The sequence below is a fragment of the Pseudophryne corroboree genome, chromosome 3 (genome assembly GCF_028390025.1).
Source record: "Pseudophryne corroboree isolate aPseCor3 chromosome 3, aPseCor3.hap2, whole genome shotgun sequence".
NCBI lineage: Eukaryota > Metazoa > Chordata > Amphibia > Anura > Myobatrachidae > Pseudophryne > Pseudophryne corroboree.
Window position 1 is genome coordinate 82,646,330 of NC_086446.1, and position 18,432 is coordinate 82,664,761.

Sequence of the window (18,432 nt, forward strand, 5' to 3'; positions counted from 1 at the left end):
TTGTTGGGTGCATACAATATAAACAGCGAGTCAGATTTTCTGACTCCAGCCGTCCTTGCAATGTATATTTTTAAGGCTCTGACAACGTCCAACAACTTGGAGTCCTCCAAGTCGCTAGTGGCCGCAGGCACCACAATAGGTTGGTTCAGATGAAATGCTGATACCACTTTAGGGAGAAAATGCGGACGAGTCCGCAGTTCTGCCCTATCCGAATGGAAGATTAGATAAGGACTTTTATAAGATAAAGCCGCCAATTCAGATACTCCCCTGGCAGAGGCCAGGGCTAGTAACATAGTCACTTTCAATGTGAGATATTTCAAATCCACCTTTTTCAATGGTTCAAACCAATGGGATTTGAGGAAATCTAAAACTACATTTAGATCCCACGGTGCCACCGGAGGCACCACAGGAGGCTGTATATGCAGTACTCCCTTGACAAAAGTCTGGACCTCAGGGACAGAGGCCAATTCTTTTTGGAAGAATATTGACAGGGCCGAAATTTGAACCTTAATGGATCCCAATTTGAGACCCATAGATAATCCTGATTGCAGGAAATGTAGGAAACGACCCAGTTGGAATTCCTCCGTCGGAACCCTCCGATCCTCGCACCACGCTACATATTTTCGCCAAATGCGGTGATAATGTTTCACGGTGACTTCCTTCCGTGCCTTAATCAAGGTAGGAATGACTTCTTCTGGAATGCCTTTCCCTTTTAGGATCTGGCGTTCAACCGCCATGCCGTCAAACGCAGCCGCGGTAAGTCTTGAAAAAGACAGGGACCCTGCTGTAGCAGGTCCCTTCTCAGAGGTAGAGGCCACGGTTCGTCCGTGAGCATCTCTTGAAGTTCCGGATACCAAGTCCTTCTCGGCCAATCCGGAACCACTAGTATTGTTCTTACTCTTCTTTGCCGTATGATCTTCAATACCTTTGGTATGAGCGGCAGAGGAGGAAACACATACACTGACTGGTACACCCAAGGAGTTACCAGTGCGTCCACAGCTATTGTCTGTGGATCTCTTGACCTGGCGCAATATTTGTCCAGTTTCTTGTTGAGGCGAGACGCCATCATGTCTACAATTGGTCTTTCCCAACGGTCTATTAACATGTTGAAGACTTCTGGATGTAGACCCCACTCTCCCGGATGAAGATCGTGTCTGCTGAGGAAGTCTGCTTCCCAGTTGTCCACGCCCGGGATGAACACTGCTGACAGTGCTATCACGTGATTCTCCGCCCAGCGAAGAATCTTGGCAGCTTCTGCCATTGCACTCCTGCTTCTTGTGCCGCCCTGCCTGTTTACATGGGCGACCGCCGTGATGTTGTCCGACTGAATCAACACCGGCTTTCCTTGCAGGAGAAGTTCCGCCTGGCTTAGAGCATTGTAGATTGCTCTTAGTTCCAGAATGTTTATGTGAAGAGACTTTTCCAGACTCGTCCATACTCCCTGGAAGTTTCTTCCTTGTGTGACTGCTCCCCAGCCTCTCAGGCTGGCGTCCGTGGTCACCAGGATCCAATCCTGAATGCCGAATCTGCGGCCTTCTAATAGGTGAGCCTTCTGCAACCACCACAGAAGTGACACCCTTGTCTTTGGTGACAGGGTTATTCGCAGGTGCATCTGCAGATGCGACCCTGACCATTTGTCCAACAGATCCCTTTGGAATATTCTTGCATGGAATCTGCCGAATGGAATTGCTTCGTAAGAAGCCACCATTTTTCCCAGGACTCTTGTGCATTGATGTACTGACACTTTTCCTGGTTTTAGGAGGTTCCTGACCAGATCGGATAACTCCTTGGCTTTTTCCTCTGGAAGGAAAACCTTTTTCTGAACCGTGTCCAGAATCATTCCTAGGAACAGCAGACGAGTTGTCGGGATTAAATGGGATTTTGGAATATTCAGAATCCACCCGTGTTGTCTTAGCACCTCTTGAGATAGTGCTAAAGCTGTCTCCAGCTGTTCTCTGGACCTTGCCCTTATTAGGAGATCGTCCAAGTATGGGATAACTAATACGCCTTTTCTTCGAAGAAGAATCATCATCTCGGCCATTACCTTGGTAAAGACCCGAGGCGCCGTGGACAATCCGAACGGCAGCGTCTGAAACTGATAGTGACAGTTTTGAACAATGAACCTGAGGTACCCCTGGTGTGCGGGGTAAATCGGAACGTGTAGATACGCATCCTTGATGTCCAAGGATACCATAAAGTCCCCTTCTTTCAGGTTCGCTATCACTGCTCTGAGTGACTCCATCTTGAACTTGAACTTTTTTATGTAGAGGTTCAAGGACTTCAGATTTAGAATAGGCCTTACCGAGCCATCCGGCTTCGGTACCACAAATAGAGTGGAATAATACCCCTTTCCTTGTTGTAATAGGGGTACTTTGACTATCACCTGCTGAGCGTACAGCTTGTGAATGGCTTCCAACACCCTCTCCCTTTCGGAAGAGACGGTTGGTAAGGCAGACTTCAGGAAACGATGAGGAGGATCCGTCTCTAATTCCAACCTGTACCCCTGAGATATTATCTGCAGGATCCAGGGGTCTACCTGCGAGTGAGCCCACTGCGCGCTGTAATTTTTGAGACGGCCACCCACTGTCCCCGAGTCCGCTTGAGAGGCCCCAGCGTCATGCTGAGGTTTTTGCAGGAGCCGGGGAGGGCTTCTGTTCCTGGGAAGGAGCTGCCTGTTGGTGTCTCTTCCCTCTTCCTCTGCCTCGTGGCAGGTACGACAAGCCCTTTGCTCTCTTATTTTTGTAGGAGCGAAAAGGCTGCGGTTGAAAGGTCGGTGCCTTTCTCTGTTGGGGAGTGACTTGAGGTAAAAAAGTGGATTTCCCGGCAGTAGCCGTGGCCACCAAGTCTGATAGACCAACTCCAAATAACTCCTCCCCTTTATACGGCAAAACCTCCATGTGACGTTTTGAATCCGCATCGCCTGTCCACTGTCGTGTCCATAAGGCTCTTCTGGCTGAAATGGACATAGCACTCACCCGAGATGCCAGTGTGCAAATATCCCTCTGTGCATCACGCATATAGATAAATGCATCCTTTATTTGTTCTAACGACAGTAAAACATTGTCCCTATCTAGGGTATCAATATTTTCAATCAGGGATTCTGACCAAACTACTCCAGCACTGCACATCCAGGCAGTTGCTATAGCTGGTCGTAGTATAACACCTGCATGTGTGTATATATTCTTTTGAATAACTTCCATCTTTCTATCTGATGGATCCTTAAGTGCGGCCGTCTCAGGAGAGGGTAACGCCACTTGTTTGGATAAGCGTGTGAGCGCCTTGTCCACCTTAGGGGGTGTTTCCCAGCGCGCCCTAACCTCTGGCGGGAAAGGGTATAATGCCAATAACTTTTTTGAAATTATCAACTTTTTATCAGGAGCAACCCACGCTTCATCACACACGTCATTTAATTCTTCTGATTCAGGAAAAACTGTTTGTAGTTTTTTCACACCATACATAATACCCTGTTTTACGGTATCTGTAGTATCAGCTAAATGTAACGTCTCCTTCATTGCCAAAATCATATAACGTGTGGCCCTACTGGAAAATACGTTTGAATTTCTACCGTCGTCACTGGAATCAGTGCCCGTGTCTGGGTCTGTGTCGACCGACTGAGGCAAAGGGCGTTTTACAGCCCCTGACGGTGTTTGAGGCGCCTGGACAGGCATTAATTGATTGTCCGGCCGCCTCATGTCCTCAACTGACTGTTTAAGGGAAGATAAACCATCACGTAATTCCACAAATAAAGGCATCCATTCTGGTGTCGACCCCCTGGGGGGTGACATCTGCATATTTGGCAATTGCTCCGCCTCCACACCAATATCGTCCTCATACATGTCGACACCACGTACCGACACACACCGCAAACTCACAGGGAATGCTCTAATGAAGACAGGACCCACTAGCCCTTTTGGGGAGACAGAGGGAGAGTCTGCCAGCACACACCACAAAGCGCTATATATACAAGGGATATCCTTATATTAAGTGCTCCCTTATAGCTGCTTTAATATATATATATATAGCCATTAATGTGCCCCCCCTCTCTGTTTTACCCTGTTTCTGTAGTGCAGTGCAGGGGAGAGACCTGGGAGCCGTTCTGACCAGCGGAGCTGTGACAGAAAATGGCGCCGTGTGCTGAGGAGATAGGCCCCGCCCCTTTTTCGGCGGGTTCTTCTCCCGCTATTTTTCCAGTCAGGCAGGGGTTAAATATCTCCATATAGCCCCTATGGGCTATATGTGAGGTATTTTTAGCCTTGTATAAGGTTTATATTTGCCTCTCAGAGCGCCCCCCCCCAGCGCTCTGCACCCTCAGTGACTGCCCAGTGAAGTGTGCTGAGAGGAAAATGGCGCACAGCTGCAGTGCTGTGCGCTACCTTATGAAGACTGAGGAGTCTTCAGCCGCCGGTTTCCGGACCTCTTCACGCTTCAGCATCTGCAAGGGGGTCGGCGGCGCGGCTCCGGGACCGGACTCCACGGCTGGGCCTGTGTTCGATCCCTCTGGAGCTAATGGTGTCCAGTAGCCAAGCAGCAAATCCACTCTGCATGCAGGTGAGTTTACTACTTTCCCCCTAAGTCCCACGTTGCAGTGATCCTGTTGCCAGCAGGACTCACTGTAAAGAAAAAAACCTAAACTAAACTTTCTCTAAGCAGCTCTTTAGGAGAGCCACCTAGATTGCACCCTTCTCGTTCGGGCACAAAATCTAACTGGAGTCTGGAGGAGGGTCATAGGGGGAGGAGCCAGTGCACACCACCTGACCTAGTAAAGCTTTACTTTTTTGTGCCCTGTCTCCTGCGGAGCCGCTATTCCCCATGGTCCTTTCAGGAACCCCAGCATCCACTTAGGACGATAGAGAAAGGAGATTTATGGTAAGACTTAACATTGTTAAATCTCTTTCTGCGTGGTACACTGGATTCCACAGGGCACCCACCCTGATGTACTAAGCTTCTTTGGGTTTGTACGGCATTAGCCGCTGGTACTTTCTCCTGTCGTGAGAATGTGGTTCTCTGTGGCTAACTACTATCGTCTCTTACCTGCTACTGCATGGCACTGGTTAACAAAACTGAGCTCCAGTGCCCGGAGGCGGGGATATAGAGGAGGCGGTGCAGTGCATCCTGGGAACAGTCAAAGCTTTAGCCTGTTGGTGCCTTGAAACAAGATCCAACTCTACACCCTGATGTTATTCATTGTGGAATCCAGTGTACCTCGTAGAAAGATTTAACAAAAGGTAAGTCTTACCATAAATCTCCTTATTTATAACACTGTGGGCTTGGTTTAAACATTGTAATTGATGTGTTTAGCGATTGAATATCTGTCTAGGCCAGTGGTTCCAAAACCTCCAGGGTGCTTCGGGACAAATGCATATTATTTATAATTAATGTAATACACAAAACCAGTGCTTATGGTTTTGAATCATAAAATATGTGGACAAACAGAAGTGAAACCTGCCCCTCCCCACATAAGTGAACCTCAGGATGACACATAAAAACACAATTTACTTAATTTAATATTTTTTCTGAATTTCTCAATAAAACAGTTGGCCTAGTGATGCTGTGAAACAAAATCTGATACAGTTTGAGTATCCCTTATCCAAAATCCCACATGTACTGCCATTTTTTAAGTGTTGGATACTGCTACACTGTTTTATATGGCAATAAATTATATACTTTAGCATATCGGTCTGAATTGTTGTATGTACCATAGCAGTAATTTCTAGATTTACAAAATGATTACTCTTCATACTTGACTTCAACAACCTGCAATTTCACTAAGGGTACAAACAGTAATAGTCACTGAAGCATTACAACCACTTTTCTCCATCCTAATAAGGCAGAACTGGCAGTATCTACACACATTAAACTGCATAGACTGTGCGCACAATGGGGGTATTTCAGATCTGATCACAGCAGCAAATTTGTTAGCCAATGGGCAAAACCATGTGCACTGCAGGGCAGGCAGATATAACATGTGCAGAGAGTTAGATTTGGGTGGGTTATATTGTTTCTGTGCAGGGTAAATACTGGCTGCTTTATTTTTACACTGCAATTAAGATTTCAGTTTGAACACGCCACACCCAAATCTAACTCTCTGCACATGTTATATCTGTCCCACCTGCAGTGCACATGGAGGGTCATTCAGAGTTGATTGCTCGCTGCCGATCAGGTAAAAAAAAAACCCAGCAAAACTGCGCATGCGCGTCATACATGTACAAAAAGCATTGTTGCTGTGCAACGGTTCTAGCGAAGAATCCATTCGCACAGGCGATCGCAAGGAGAATTGACAGGATGAGGGCGTTTATGGGTGTCAAGTGACCATTTTCTGGGAGTGGTAGGGAAAAGGCAGGCGTGTCCAGTAGTTTGCAGGGCGGGTATCTGATGTAAATTCTGGGACATCAGTCACTAGAATCATCGCACAGGATAAGTGACTAGTAGCTGGTCTTGTTTTGCACAAAATGTGTTTGTGCCGCTCAGCTGCATACGCGTTCGCACACTTGCAAAGCAAAAACACACTCCCCTGTGGACGGCGACTTTGCGTTTGCACGACTGCTAAAAGTAGCTAGCGAGCCATTCGGAATGAGGGCCATGGTTTTGCCCATTAGCTAACAAATTTGCTGCTGCGATCAAATCTGAATTAGACCCAATGTTTTTCATGAAATGAGTCGCAGACAATGGCTTGTATATGTTACACACAAATGTATCCCTCTATGGAAGCTATAAGTAACATCAGCGGTGCTGTGTCTGGTATCTAATACCCCTTTCAAATCTCCAAAATAACACAGTATATTGCCGGGTCGAAGTGCAGTGTTAAAATAGGATTTTAATAACCTACCGGTAAATCCTTTTCTCGTAGTCCGTAGAGGATACTGGGGTCCATTTTAGTACCATGGGGTATAGACTGTTCCGCAGGAGCCTTCGGCACTTTAAGACTTTTTAACAGTGTGAACTGGCTCCGCCCTCTATGCCCCTTCTCCAGACCTCAGTATAGGAATTGTGCCCGAGGAGACGGACAACTTCGAGAGAAGAATTCACATTAAGCTAGTGGCGAGATTCACACCAGCTCACACCATACAAAACATGGCCTTCAACATAACCCATGCTAACGTGCATAAATAACGTAACAGCAACTGCTGTAAAACATCTTAACATATGAAAAACTAAAAAGATAAAACGTAATGCAGGAAAAAATTAGCAGTGGGCGGGCGCCCAGCGTCCTCTACAGACTACGAGAAAAAGATTTACCGGTAGGTTATTAAAACCCTATTTTCTTACGTCCTAGAGGATGCTGGGGTCCATTTTAGTACCATGGGGATGTACCAAAGCTCCCAGTACGGGCAGGAAAGTGCTAATGTTCCTGCAGAACTGGCCGACCCAATTGAAGGTCGTCAGCAGCCAAGGTTTCAAACTTGGAAAACTTAGCAAACGCGTTTGCACCTGACCAAGTAGCTGCTCGGCAAATCTGCAATGCCGAGACACCCCGGGCAGCCGTCCAGGACGAACCCACTTTCCTTGTAGAGTGGGTCTTTACCGAACTCTGTAACGGCAATCCTGCCATGCAATGAGCGTGCTGAATGGTACCTCTGATCCAGCACGCAATAGTCTGCTTAGAAGCAGGACACAAAATCTTGTTGGGGTCAGAGGAAAAACAAAGCCTCTGTTTTCCTTATCAGAGCCATTCTTGCAACATAAGTCCTCAATGCTCCGACGACATCCAAGGACTTTGAAACGGCTGAGGTGTCAGAAGCCACTGGCACCACCACATGTTGGTTGATAGAGAAAGACACAACCTTTGGAAGAAAATGCAGACGCGTCTGCCGTTCTGCCCTATCTTCATGAAAAATCAAATAAGGACTCGTGAGACAGAGCCCCTAACTCAGACACTCGTCTACCCGACACCAAGGCCAACAGCATGACCACTTTCCAAGTGAGAAACTTCAACTCCACCTCTTGCAGAGGCTCAAACCAGTCCGATTTAAGGAACTGCAACACCACATTAAGATCCCATGGCATCGCAGGAGGCACAAAGGGAGGTTGGATGCGCAGAACACCCTTCACGAACGTCTGACCCTCAGGAAGGGAAGCCAACTGTTTCTGAAAGAAAATAGACAAAGCCAAAATTTGGACCTTGATAGACCTTAATCCCAAGCCAGCATCCACACCCACCAGTAGAAAATGGAGATGTCCTAATTGAAACTCCACCGCAGGAGACTTCTTGGATTCACACCAAGATACATATTTTCTCCAAATACGATGGTAATGCTTGGATGTTACCCCTTTCCTGGCCAGAATAAGTGTGAGAATGACTTCACTGGGAATACCCTTACGGGCTAGGATCTGGCGCTCAACAGCCATGCCGTCAAACGTAGCTGCGTTAAGTCTTGATAAACTAACGGCCCCTGCTGAAGCAGGTCCTCGCGAAGAGGCCGAGGATTTTCCAGTAGTAGCTCCTGAAGATCTGGATACCAAGCCCTCCTTGGCCTGTCTGGGACAATGAGAATTGCCCGAACCCTTGTTCTTCTGATGATCTTGAGAATTTTGGTATTAGTGGAGGGAACAGATACACTGACTGGAACACCCACTGGGTCACCAGTGCATCCACTGCTATTGCTTGCGATTCTCTCGACATGGAACAATATGTCTGAAGCTTCTTGTTGAGACGAGATGCCATCATGTCTACTTGAGGAACGCCCCAACGACTTGCAACCTCCGCAAATATAGACTCAGAGACTTCAGGTGTAGAATCTGTATGACTGCGCAATCCGGTTTCGGTACTACAAAGAGGCTTGAATAAAAGCCCTTTTCCTGTTGTAGCACAGGAACTAAGGAAATTCCTTCGTCTTGTCATCATTTCTGTAGTGCGTTCTGTCCTGAACAGAAAACTGGTAAGGCTGATATACGAAAAATCGGCATTGGGGGAATATCTGAAATTCCAACTGGTAACCCTGGGATACTATGTGTAATAACCAAGGATCCAGATCTGCCTGAACCCAGACCTGGCTGGAAAACCGTAGACGTGTCCAAACCTGATCATACTCCCGCAGGGGAGCCCCAGCGTCATGCTGTGGTTTTAACAGAAGTAGCTGTTGACTTCTGCTCCTGCGAGCCTGATGGTGTTGTGGGTTTTCCACCTCTTCTCCGCCCTCTTCCTGTGAAGAAGGGGGTACCTTTAGCCTGTTTGTACCTGTTGGGCCGAAAAGAGTGCATCGTATGAGTAGGATACCCTTTCCTAGCCGGAGCAGCTGTAGAAGGCAGAAATTCTGACTTGCCCGATGTAGTCTTTGAAATCATGGCATCCACCTGGTCTCCAAAGAGGGCCTCACCTTGTAAGGGAGCCCCTCACTGTGGCCTGAAATTGCCATAGCGGAGAATCTTGAACCAAGCAAACCAACATCCTTCATAGCCTCAACTAAATAACCTGCAGCATTTTTAATATGACCGAGAGTTATATTAACTAGCAAGTACACTAAACATATCTTTCTAGGAAGCATGCATTCACGTCCTGTGAAGGAGGAAAAATCACCACCTGCTATTTAATGTAAAATAATCTTTTTCTGCAGGTACCGGTATGGTATCTAAATTACAACACCTCTTCAATAGCGACTAACATATATTGAATGCTACTGGCTAATTTGGGTTCACCCTTCTCAAATCCCCAGTATCGACCTCGGTGTCGGAATGTGTGTCAGCGTCCCCTTGCATAAACTGCGTCAGAGACTCTTTCTGGGAACTGGAGGGGTCCCGAGTGGATGACGTGGAAGGAGCAGCAATAATTCATCCTCCACAGACTCAAACTTCCTTGCAAGCTTTGACATATAACTTTTCAACTTTCTCACCCACATTGGCTCCTTCTGAGAGGGAAGGGCCACCACATTACCATCTTGTGCATCCAAAATAGGGTCCCCTGGGGAAGAGCTCTCACCTGGCATGTCACACACACACTATCACACAGGGGAGCTATCGGGGACAGACTCACACTAATGTCTGTCAGAGAAAACACAGGGATTTGCCAGTCCACACACAGCACCTGTATGTAAATTGTATAAATAAAAACACAAGTACAGCGCTATTCCAATGTTAGATCCGCAGACCCAATGTACAAATACTCCCTTCCCCTTCTATAACACCCTGGTACCTTGTATCAGCGTTGTCGTGAGGAGAAACAGCTTCATGAGCTTCACACTGGCGTTTCTGCAGGAGAAAAAAATGGCACCCAGTGAGTGTTCTGGCAAGTCTGAGGAGAAGTTCTGCTGTCGTGTAATGGCACGATTCTGCCGCAGTAAGCGTCATTTTTATAATGTCCAGGGACTTAGCACACCAGCGGCTAACATGTGTACATTTTTTTGCCAGTGAGTAAGGTTCTTTCATGCCGCTCAGAGCGCCCCCCCCCCCCTCACATGCTCTGCACCCTGCGTCCCTGCCGCTGCACTGGTATCTGTATGCCGCCAATGATGACTGGAGGACATCTCTCTGCAGGACTCCGGTAATATACTCACCAGCCTTCTTTCTTCTGGCTCTGTTACGGGGTGGTGGCTGTGCTGTGGGAGTGAACGCTGGACAGGCTTGAGCTGTGTTCAGTACCCTTCAGGAGCGAATGGTGTCCTGTCAGCGGAAGCAGAACCATTAACTAATGCAGCTTCCCTGTAAAATAAAAAACCTAACAAAGTCTTTTTCCAGCAAAGCTCTGTAGAGCTCCACTAGAGTGCGTCCAGTCTCCTGGGCACATTTTCTAAACTGAGGTCTGGAGGAGGGGCATAGAGGGAGGAGCCAGTCCACACTGTTAAAAAGTCTTAAAGTGCCGTAGGCTCCTGCGGAACAGTCTATTCCCCATGGTACTAAAACGGATTTGTAGGTATTAAAATTCTGTTTTCTCTTTCGTCCTAGAGGATGCTGGGGTCATCAATACAACCATGGGGTTATGCCAAAGATCTAGAATGGGCGGGAGAGTGCGGATGACTCTGCAGCACCGATTGACCAAATTTGAGATCGGCCAAGGTATCAAACTTTTAAAACGTAGAAAATGTGTTTGAACCTGACCAAGTAGCACCTCAGCAAAGTTGTAACCCCGAGACCCCTCGGGCAGCCGCCCAGGACTAGCCCACCTTCCTAGTGGAATGGGCCTTCACCGATTTCAGTAATGGCAATCCAGCCGTGGAATGAGCCTGCTGAATTGTATGACAGATCCAGTGGGCAATGGTCGGCTTGGAAGCCGGACACCCAATCTTGTTGGGAGCATAAAGGACAAACAGAGCCTCCGTTTTCCTAATAGGAGCCGTTCTGGTGACACAAATTTTCAAAGCTCTGACTACATCCAGAGATTTTGACTCCGCTAGAGTGCCAATAGCCACTGGCGCCACAATAGGTTGGTTTGTGTGAAAAGAAGAAACCACTTTTGGCAGAAATTGTTGACGAGTTCTCAACTCTGCTCTATCTTCATGGAAGATTAAATAAGGGCTCTTGTGAGACAAGGCCGCCAATTTGGACACCCGCCTTGCGGATGCCAAGGCCAGCAAAATGACCACTTTCCAAGTGAGGAACTTCAAATCCACCTTTCGTAAAGGTTCAAACCAATGGGATTGAAGGAACTGTAACACCATGTTAAAGTCCCATGGTGCCACAGGAGGCACGAAAGAAGGTTGGATGTGCAACACCCCTTTTACAAACGTCTGCACCTCAGGAAGTGAGGCCAATTGTTTCAGAAAGAAAACTGACAAAGCAGAAATCTGTACTTTAATTGAGCCTAATTTTAGGCCCGCATCCACTCCAGCTTGTAGAAAATGGAGAAAACATCCAAGATCAATTTTCTCCGCAGGAGCCTTCTAGGATTCGCAACAGGAAATAGATTTCCTCCAAATACGGTGATAGTGTTTTGACGTTACACCCTTTCTAGCCTGAATAAGAGTGGGACTTACTTCACTGGGAATACCCTTCCGGGCTAGGATCTGGCGTTCAACCGCCATGCCGTCAAACATAGCCGCAGTAAATCTTGATATAGACACGGCCCCTGCTGTAGTAGGTCCTCTCGGAGAGGAAGCGGCCAGGGATCTTCCACGAGTAAGTCCTGAAGATCTGGATACCAAGCCCTCTTTGGCCAGTCTGAAACAATGAGGATCGTCGGAATCGTTATGATCTTTAACACTCTCGGAATGAGAGGAAGTGGAAGCAATACATACACCGACTAAAACACCCACGGTCCCTTGGCTTGGCTTGAGGGTCCCTTGACCTGGCACAATAGCTCTGGAGCTTCTTGTTGAGACGAGACGCCATCATGTCTACTTGGGGAACACCCCAATGACTTGTCACTTCTGTGTAGACCTCCGGATGGAGGCCCCACTCTACTGTATGGAGATCGTGTCTGCTGAGGAAGGTCTGCTTCCCAGTTGTCCACCCCTGGAATGAAGACCGCCGATAGAGCAGTTATATGTTTTTCCACCTAACGGAGAATCTTTGTGGCTTCTGCCATTGCTGCTCTGCTTTTTGTTCCGCCCTGGCGGTTTATGTAAGCTATTACATTGTCCGACTGGATCAGTACGGGCAGATTGTGAAGATGTTCCGCTTGTAGAAGGCCGTTGTAACTGGCCCTCAACTCTAGAACGTTTATGTGGAGACAAGTTTCTTGACTCGACCATCTTCCCTGGAAGTTCTCCCCGTGTGACTGCACCCCAACCCCGGAGACTTGTGTCCGTGGTTACTAGAATCCAATCCTGGATCCCGAACCTGCGTGCCTCGAGGAGGTGAGAACTGTGCAGCCACCACAGGAGTGATATCCTCGTCTTGGGAGACAGGATTATTTTCCGATGCATGTGTAGGTGGGAACCGGACCACTTGTCCAACAGGTCCCACTGAAATACTCTGGCATGGAATCTGCCAAACTGAATGGCCTCGTAGGCCGCTACCATATTTCCCAGCAAGCGAGCGCATTGATGGATCGATACTCTGGTTGGTTTTAGGATTTGTTTTACCAGAGAAGTTCCCGAGCTTTTTCCTCCGGCAGAAAAACTCTGTAGTTCTGTGTCCAGAATCATTCCCAGAAAACGACAGCTGGGTCGTTGGGATCAACTGAGATTTCGGCAGGTTGAGGAGCCAACCATGTTGTTGTAAAACGGTCAGGGACAGTGCAATGTTTTGCACCAACTTGTCCCTGCATCTCGCTTTTATCAGATCATCGTCCAAGTATGGGATAATCATGACTCCTTACTTGCGAAGAAGAAACATCTCCGCCATCACTTTGGCAAAAATCCTCAGAGCCGTGGACAGACCAAACTGCAACGTCTGAAATTGGTAATGATAATCCTGAACTGCAAACCGCAGGAAGGCATGATGTGGAGGATAAATGGGAACATGTAGGTAGGCATCCTTTATGTCCAAGGAGACCATAAAGTCCCCTTTCTCCAGACTGGAGATCAGTGCTCGGAGAGACTCCATCTTGAATTTGAATTTCTGCAGAAAGAAATTGAGGTCTTTTAGGTTTAGGATCGGTCTGACCGAGCTGTCCGGCTTCGGGACCACAAATAGGCTGGAATAGAAGCCTTCTCCCTGTTGCGCAGGGGAACCGTGATAATGACCTGGGTTTGACACAATTTTTGTATTGCGTGGCACACTACCTCTCTGCTGGGCAGAGAATCTGGTAAGGCTGGTTTGAAAAATCGGTGAGGGGGGACGTCTTGAAACTCTAGCTTGTACCCTTGGGACACAATTTTTTAAAATCCAAAAGGTCCAGGTCTGAGCGAACCCAGACCTGACTGAAGAGCTTTAGACGTGCCCCCACTGGCACGGACTACCGCAGAGGAGCCCCAGCGTCATGCAATGGATTTGGCAGAAGCCGGGGAAGACTTCTGCTCTTGGGAGGCAGAGATGCCTGGGTTTCTTTTACCCCTTCCCCTAGTAGCAAAGAAGGCAGAGCCTAGCCCCCTTCTGCATCTATTGGGCCGAAAGGAATGCATTTGATAGTGATTGTTTAGGGGGAACATAAGGCAAAAATGACGATTTTCCCGCGGCAGCTGTAGAGACTAGGTCGGTGAGACAGTCCCCAAACAATGCACCTCCTTTATATGGCAGAGATTCTATATTTCTCTTGGAATCAGAATCAGCATTCCACTGGTGAATCCACAATGCTTGCCTAGCAGCTACTGCCATTGCATTGGCTTTTGCTCCCAAAAGACCAATATCCCTGGCAGATTCTTTAAGGTACGCTGCAGCATCCTTGATGTAACCCAGCGTCAACAGTATGCTGTCTGTCTAGGGTATCTATATCAGATAACAAGGAATCTGCCCATTTCTCAATAGCACTACTGACCCACGCAGAAGCAATGACCGGTCTGAGTTGTGTACCCGTGGTCGCATAAATGGATTTTAGTGTAGCTTTTGGCTTACGTTCCGCCGGGTCTTTAAGGGCTGCTGTACCAGATGACGGTAAAACCACCTGTTTTGATAAACGGGACAGGGCCTTGTCTACTATGGTGACCAACTCCCATTTTTCCCTATCTGCAGTGGGGAATGGATATGCCACCGGAATTCTTTTGGGAATTTGGAATTTCTTGTCAGGAGTTTCCCACATTTTCTCAAACAGAGCGTTTAGTTCATGAGAAGGGGGGGAAACGTTACCTCCGGTTTCTTCCCCTTATACATACAGACCCTAGTATCAGGAACAGCAGGGTAGTCTTTTACATGTAAAATGTCTCTAACAGCAACAATCATGTACTGAATGCTCTTTGCTAATTTTGGATCCAATCTAGAATCAGCATAGTCGACACTGGAGTCCGTATCCGTGTCTGCCAACTGGTCAAATGCACGCTTATGTGACCCCGAAGAGTCCTGGACCTGAGATAATATATCATCCACAGATTTTTTTATATGCTTGGGTCTGAGCCTCAGACCTGCCCAACCTCTTAATAAGAGCAATATTTACATTTAAAGCATTTAACACATAAACCCAGTCAGGAGTCGGCGGTGCCAACGGGGCCACCCCCATTGTTTTTGTGCTCCCATTACAGGCTCTCCCTGGGAAGAGCATTTAGCTTCAGACATGTTGACACATGTGTATAATCACCCACAGACATACCGGGCCTATAGGGGACAGACCTATAGAAAGTCAGTCAGAGACACAGAGGGATTTTGCCAGCTCGCTACTGTACAGGTCTGAAACACTAAGAAAGATGCCTCAGAACTGCAGCACTATTATAAAATTATATAAAAAGATATATCTTTTTTTGCACCCCGATACTTGCCAGCAGCGGTGAGGAGGACCAGCGTCTCTGCATGTAGAGGAAATGGTGCCGGGCAGAGAGTGAGCTGAGGGGGAAGAAGCTCCGCCCCCTCAATGGCGCGCTTCTCTCCCATTTTTTATACATATATTTATAGTGATGGGGGCTTTATGGACATAAATGTCCTCTCATGCCCGTTTTAATGTGGAGGTAAATGCTGTCCAGGGCGCTCCCCCCCCCAGCGCTCTGTAGTGCCGCCTGTGTATGGGAGCATGGCATGCTGCACGGTATATCAGTAATGCCGTAATCTGAAGAGAAGTCTTCTTTTCTTTGGTTACTCACCTGTCTTCTGACTGCTGGCTCTGAAAGGGGGCGACGGCAGGCTGTGGGAGCGAGCATCCGAGCGTACCCGGCGATCATCTCCCCTCAGGTGCGGAAGCATCCTGTCAGCAGAAGCAGAGCCCTGGAACTCACAGAAGTGGGTCATACTTCTCTCCACTAAGTCCCACGAAGCAGGGATGCTGTTGCCAGCAGCCTCCCTGAAAATAAAAAAACTAACATGTCTTTTCCAGAGAACTCAATAGAGCTCCCCAGATACGTGACCAGTCTCCCTGGGCACATTTCTAAACTGAGGTCTGGAGGAGGGGCATAGAGGGAGGAGCCAGTTCACACCCTTTTGAAAGTCTTAAAGTGCCCATGTCTCCTGCTGATCCCGTCTATACCCCATGGTTCTATTGATGACCCCAGCATCCTCTAGGACGAAAGAGAAACACAAAGATATTACAATTACATCTATGATTACTGTCAGTTTCCTCAATTAGAGCATGAAATTGGCTTTACACCTGGGTGACTTCTGATGTCTAACAAGATGTGATTTCTGTGTAAACCATTTCCCACATTCAGCACACGAAAACGGTTTCTCACCTGTGTGAATTCTCTCATGCGCAAGAAGAGACGATTTAATTATAAAACATTTCCCACACTCTGCACATGAAAATGGCTTCTCCCCTGTGTGACTTCTCTTGTGTGCAACAAGAACAGATTTGTCTGAAAAACATTTTCCACATTCAGCACATGAAAATGGCTTCTCCCCTGTGTGAATTCTCTTGTGTGCAACAAGAACAGATTTGTCTGAAAAACATTTTCCACACTCAGAACATGGAAATGGTTTCTCACCCGTGTGAATTCTCTCATGCATAATGAGAGCTGCTTTTTCAATAAAATGTTTCCCACACTCAGAACATGCAAAAGGCTTCTCACCTGTGTGATATCTCTGATGTATAACAAGTGTCGCATGTTTTGCATAACATTTTCCGCATTCAGAGCATGGAAACGGCTTACCTGTATGTACACTCAGATGTGAAACAAGATGTGATTTATTTGTAAAACATTTGCCACATTCAGAACATGGAAAGGGTTTCTCACCTGTGTGACTTCTTTGATGCATAGTAAGAGTCCATTTATCTCTAAAATTTTTCCCACACTCAGAACATGAAAATGGCTTCACGCCAGTGTGAACGGTTTCATGTCCAACAAGAAGTGATTTACATGAAAAACATTTCCCACACTCAGAACATGCAAATGGTTTCTCACCTGTATGAATTCGCCCATGTAAAACAAGAGATGATTTATTCACGAAGTTTTTCCCACACTCTGAACATGAATATTGGCTCTCACCTGTGTGACTTCTCTGATGTGCAACAAAAGATGATTTGTGGATAAAACATTTTCCACACTCTGAACATGAAAATGGTCTCTCACCTGTATGACTTCTCTGATGTGTAACAAGAGATGCTTTCTGTGTAAAACATTTCCCACACTCAGAACATGGAAACGGTTTCACACCTGTGTGAACTGTTTGGTGTGAAACAAGAGTTGTTTTCAATGTAAACCATTTCCCACACTCAACACACTGAAATGGTTTGTCACCGATGTGACTTCTCTCATGTGTAACAAGACGAGATCTGACTGCAAAACATTTGCCACACTTACAACATTTAAAAGGTTTTGCACCAGTGTGAGTTCTCTCATGTATACCAAGAGCTGATTTGTGGATAAAACATTTTTCACACTCTGAACATGAAAATCGTCTCTCACCTGTATGACCTCTCTGATGTGTAACAAGAGATGATTTCTGTGCAAAACATTTCCCACACTCAGAACATGAAAACGGTTTCACACCTGTGTGAACTGTTTGGTGTGAAACAAGAGTTGTTTTCAATGTAAAACATTTCCCACATTCAAGACACTGAAATGGTTTGTCACCGATGTGACTTTTCTCATGTGTAACAAGACGAGATCTGACTGCAAAACATTTGCCACACTTACAACATTTAAATGGTTTCTCACCAGTGTGAGTTCTCTCATGTATACCAAGAGCTGATTTAAATTTAAAACATTTCTCACAATGAGAACATGAAAATCGCTTCTTGTGTTTCTTAGCTGGCTTGAGGGCAATAAGCTTTGTGTCCTGTGAAAAACATTTGGCATCTATAGGATTGTGATTAGAGGGATCCGATGACATATCTGCACAGTGAAGTACTGGATGCGCAACTGGGGTAAAAAGGTTTTCTCCTGGAGAATCTCGTGATATCTTCTCTTTCACAGATGTGTCTGGGATATATTTCTTCTATTACATCCCTTGCTGGAAATAAAAAAAATAAAAAAATAAAATTTGTCAATTTCCCCCGACAAAAAGTTAAGTTTGTCCTAAAAAAAAAATTGGATTAAATAAATACCTTCACATTAATACATTTAAGATGTTTAAAAGGAAAAATTTGCAACACATTAACTGACATTGTAAGCTGCTCTGTAAATATACAGAATTAATAAGAATTTACTCACCGGTAATTCTATTTCTCGTAGTCCGTAGTGGATGCTGGGAACTCCGAAAGGACCATGGGGAATAGCGGGCTCCGAAGGAGGCTGGGCACTCTAAGAAAGATTTATGACTACCTGGTGTGCACTGGCTCCTCCCACTATGACCCTCCTCCAAGCCTCAGTTAGGACACTGTGCCCGGACGAGCTGACATAATAAGGAAGGATTTTGAATCCCGGGTAAGACTCATACCAGCCACACCAATCACACCGTACAACTCGTGATACTATATCCAGTTTGACAGTATGAAAACAACTGAGCCTCTCAACAGATGGCTCAACTATAACCCTTTAGTTAGCAATAACTATTTACAAGTATTGCAGACAATCCGCACTTGGGATGGGCGCCCAGCATCCACTA

General features: G+C 46.6%; 1 protein-coding gene across 1 annotated transcript in view; it reads right to left on the reverse strand.

Annotated features, from left to right (window-relative positions):
• Positions 1–5,168: 5,168 nt before the first annotated feature.
• LOC135054816 (gastrula zinc finger protein XlCGF57.1-like) overlaps positions 5,169–18,432 on the reverse strand; it is a 64,146-nt gene continuing 50,882 nt past the window's right edge. The window contains exon 3 of the mRNA XM_063958188.1: positions 5,169–17,838. Within this exon, the coding sequence (XP_063814258.1) occupies positions 16,012–17,718 (1,707 nt within the window). The 5' untranslated portion in view covers positions 17,719–17,838 and the 3' untranslated portion in view covers positions 5,169–16,011. The remainder of the gene's footprint in view (positions 17,839–18,432) is intronic.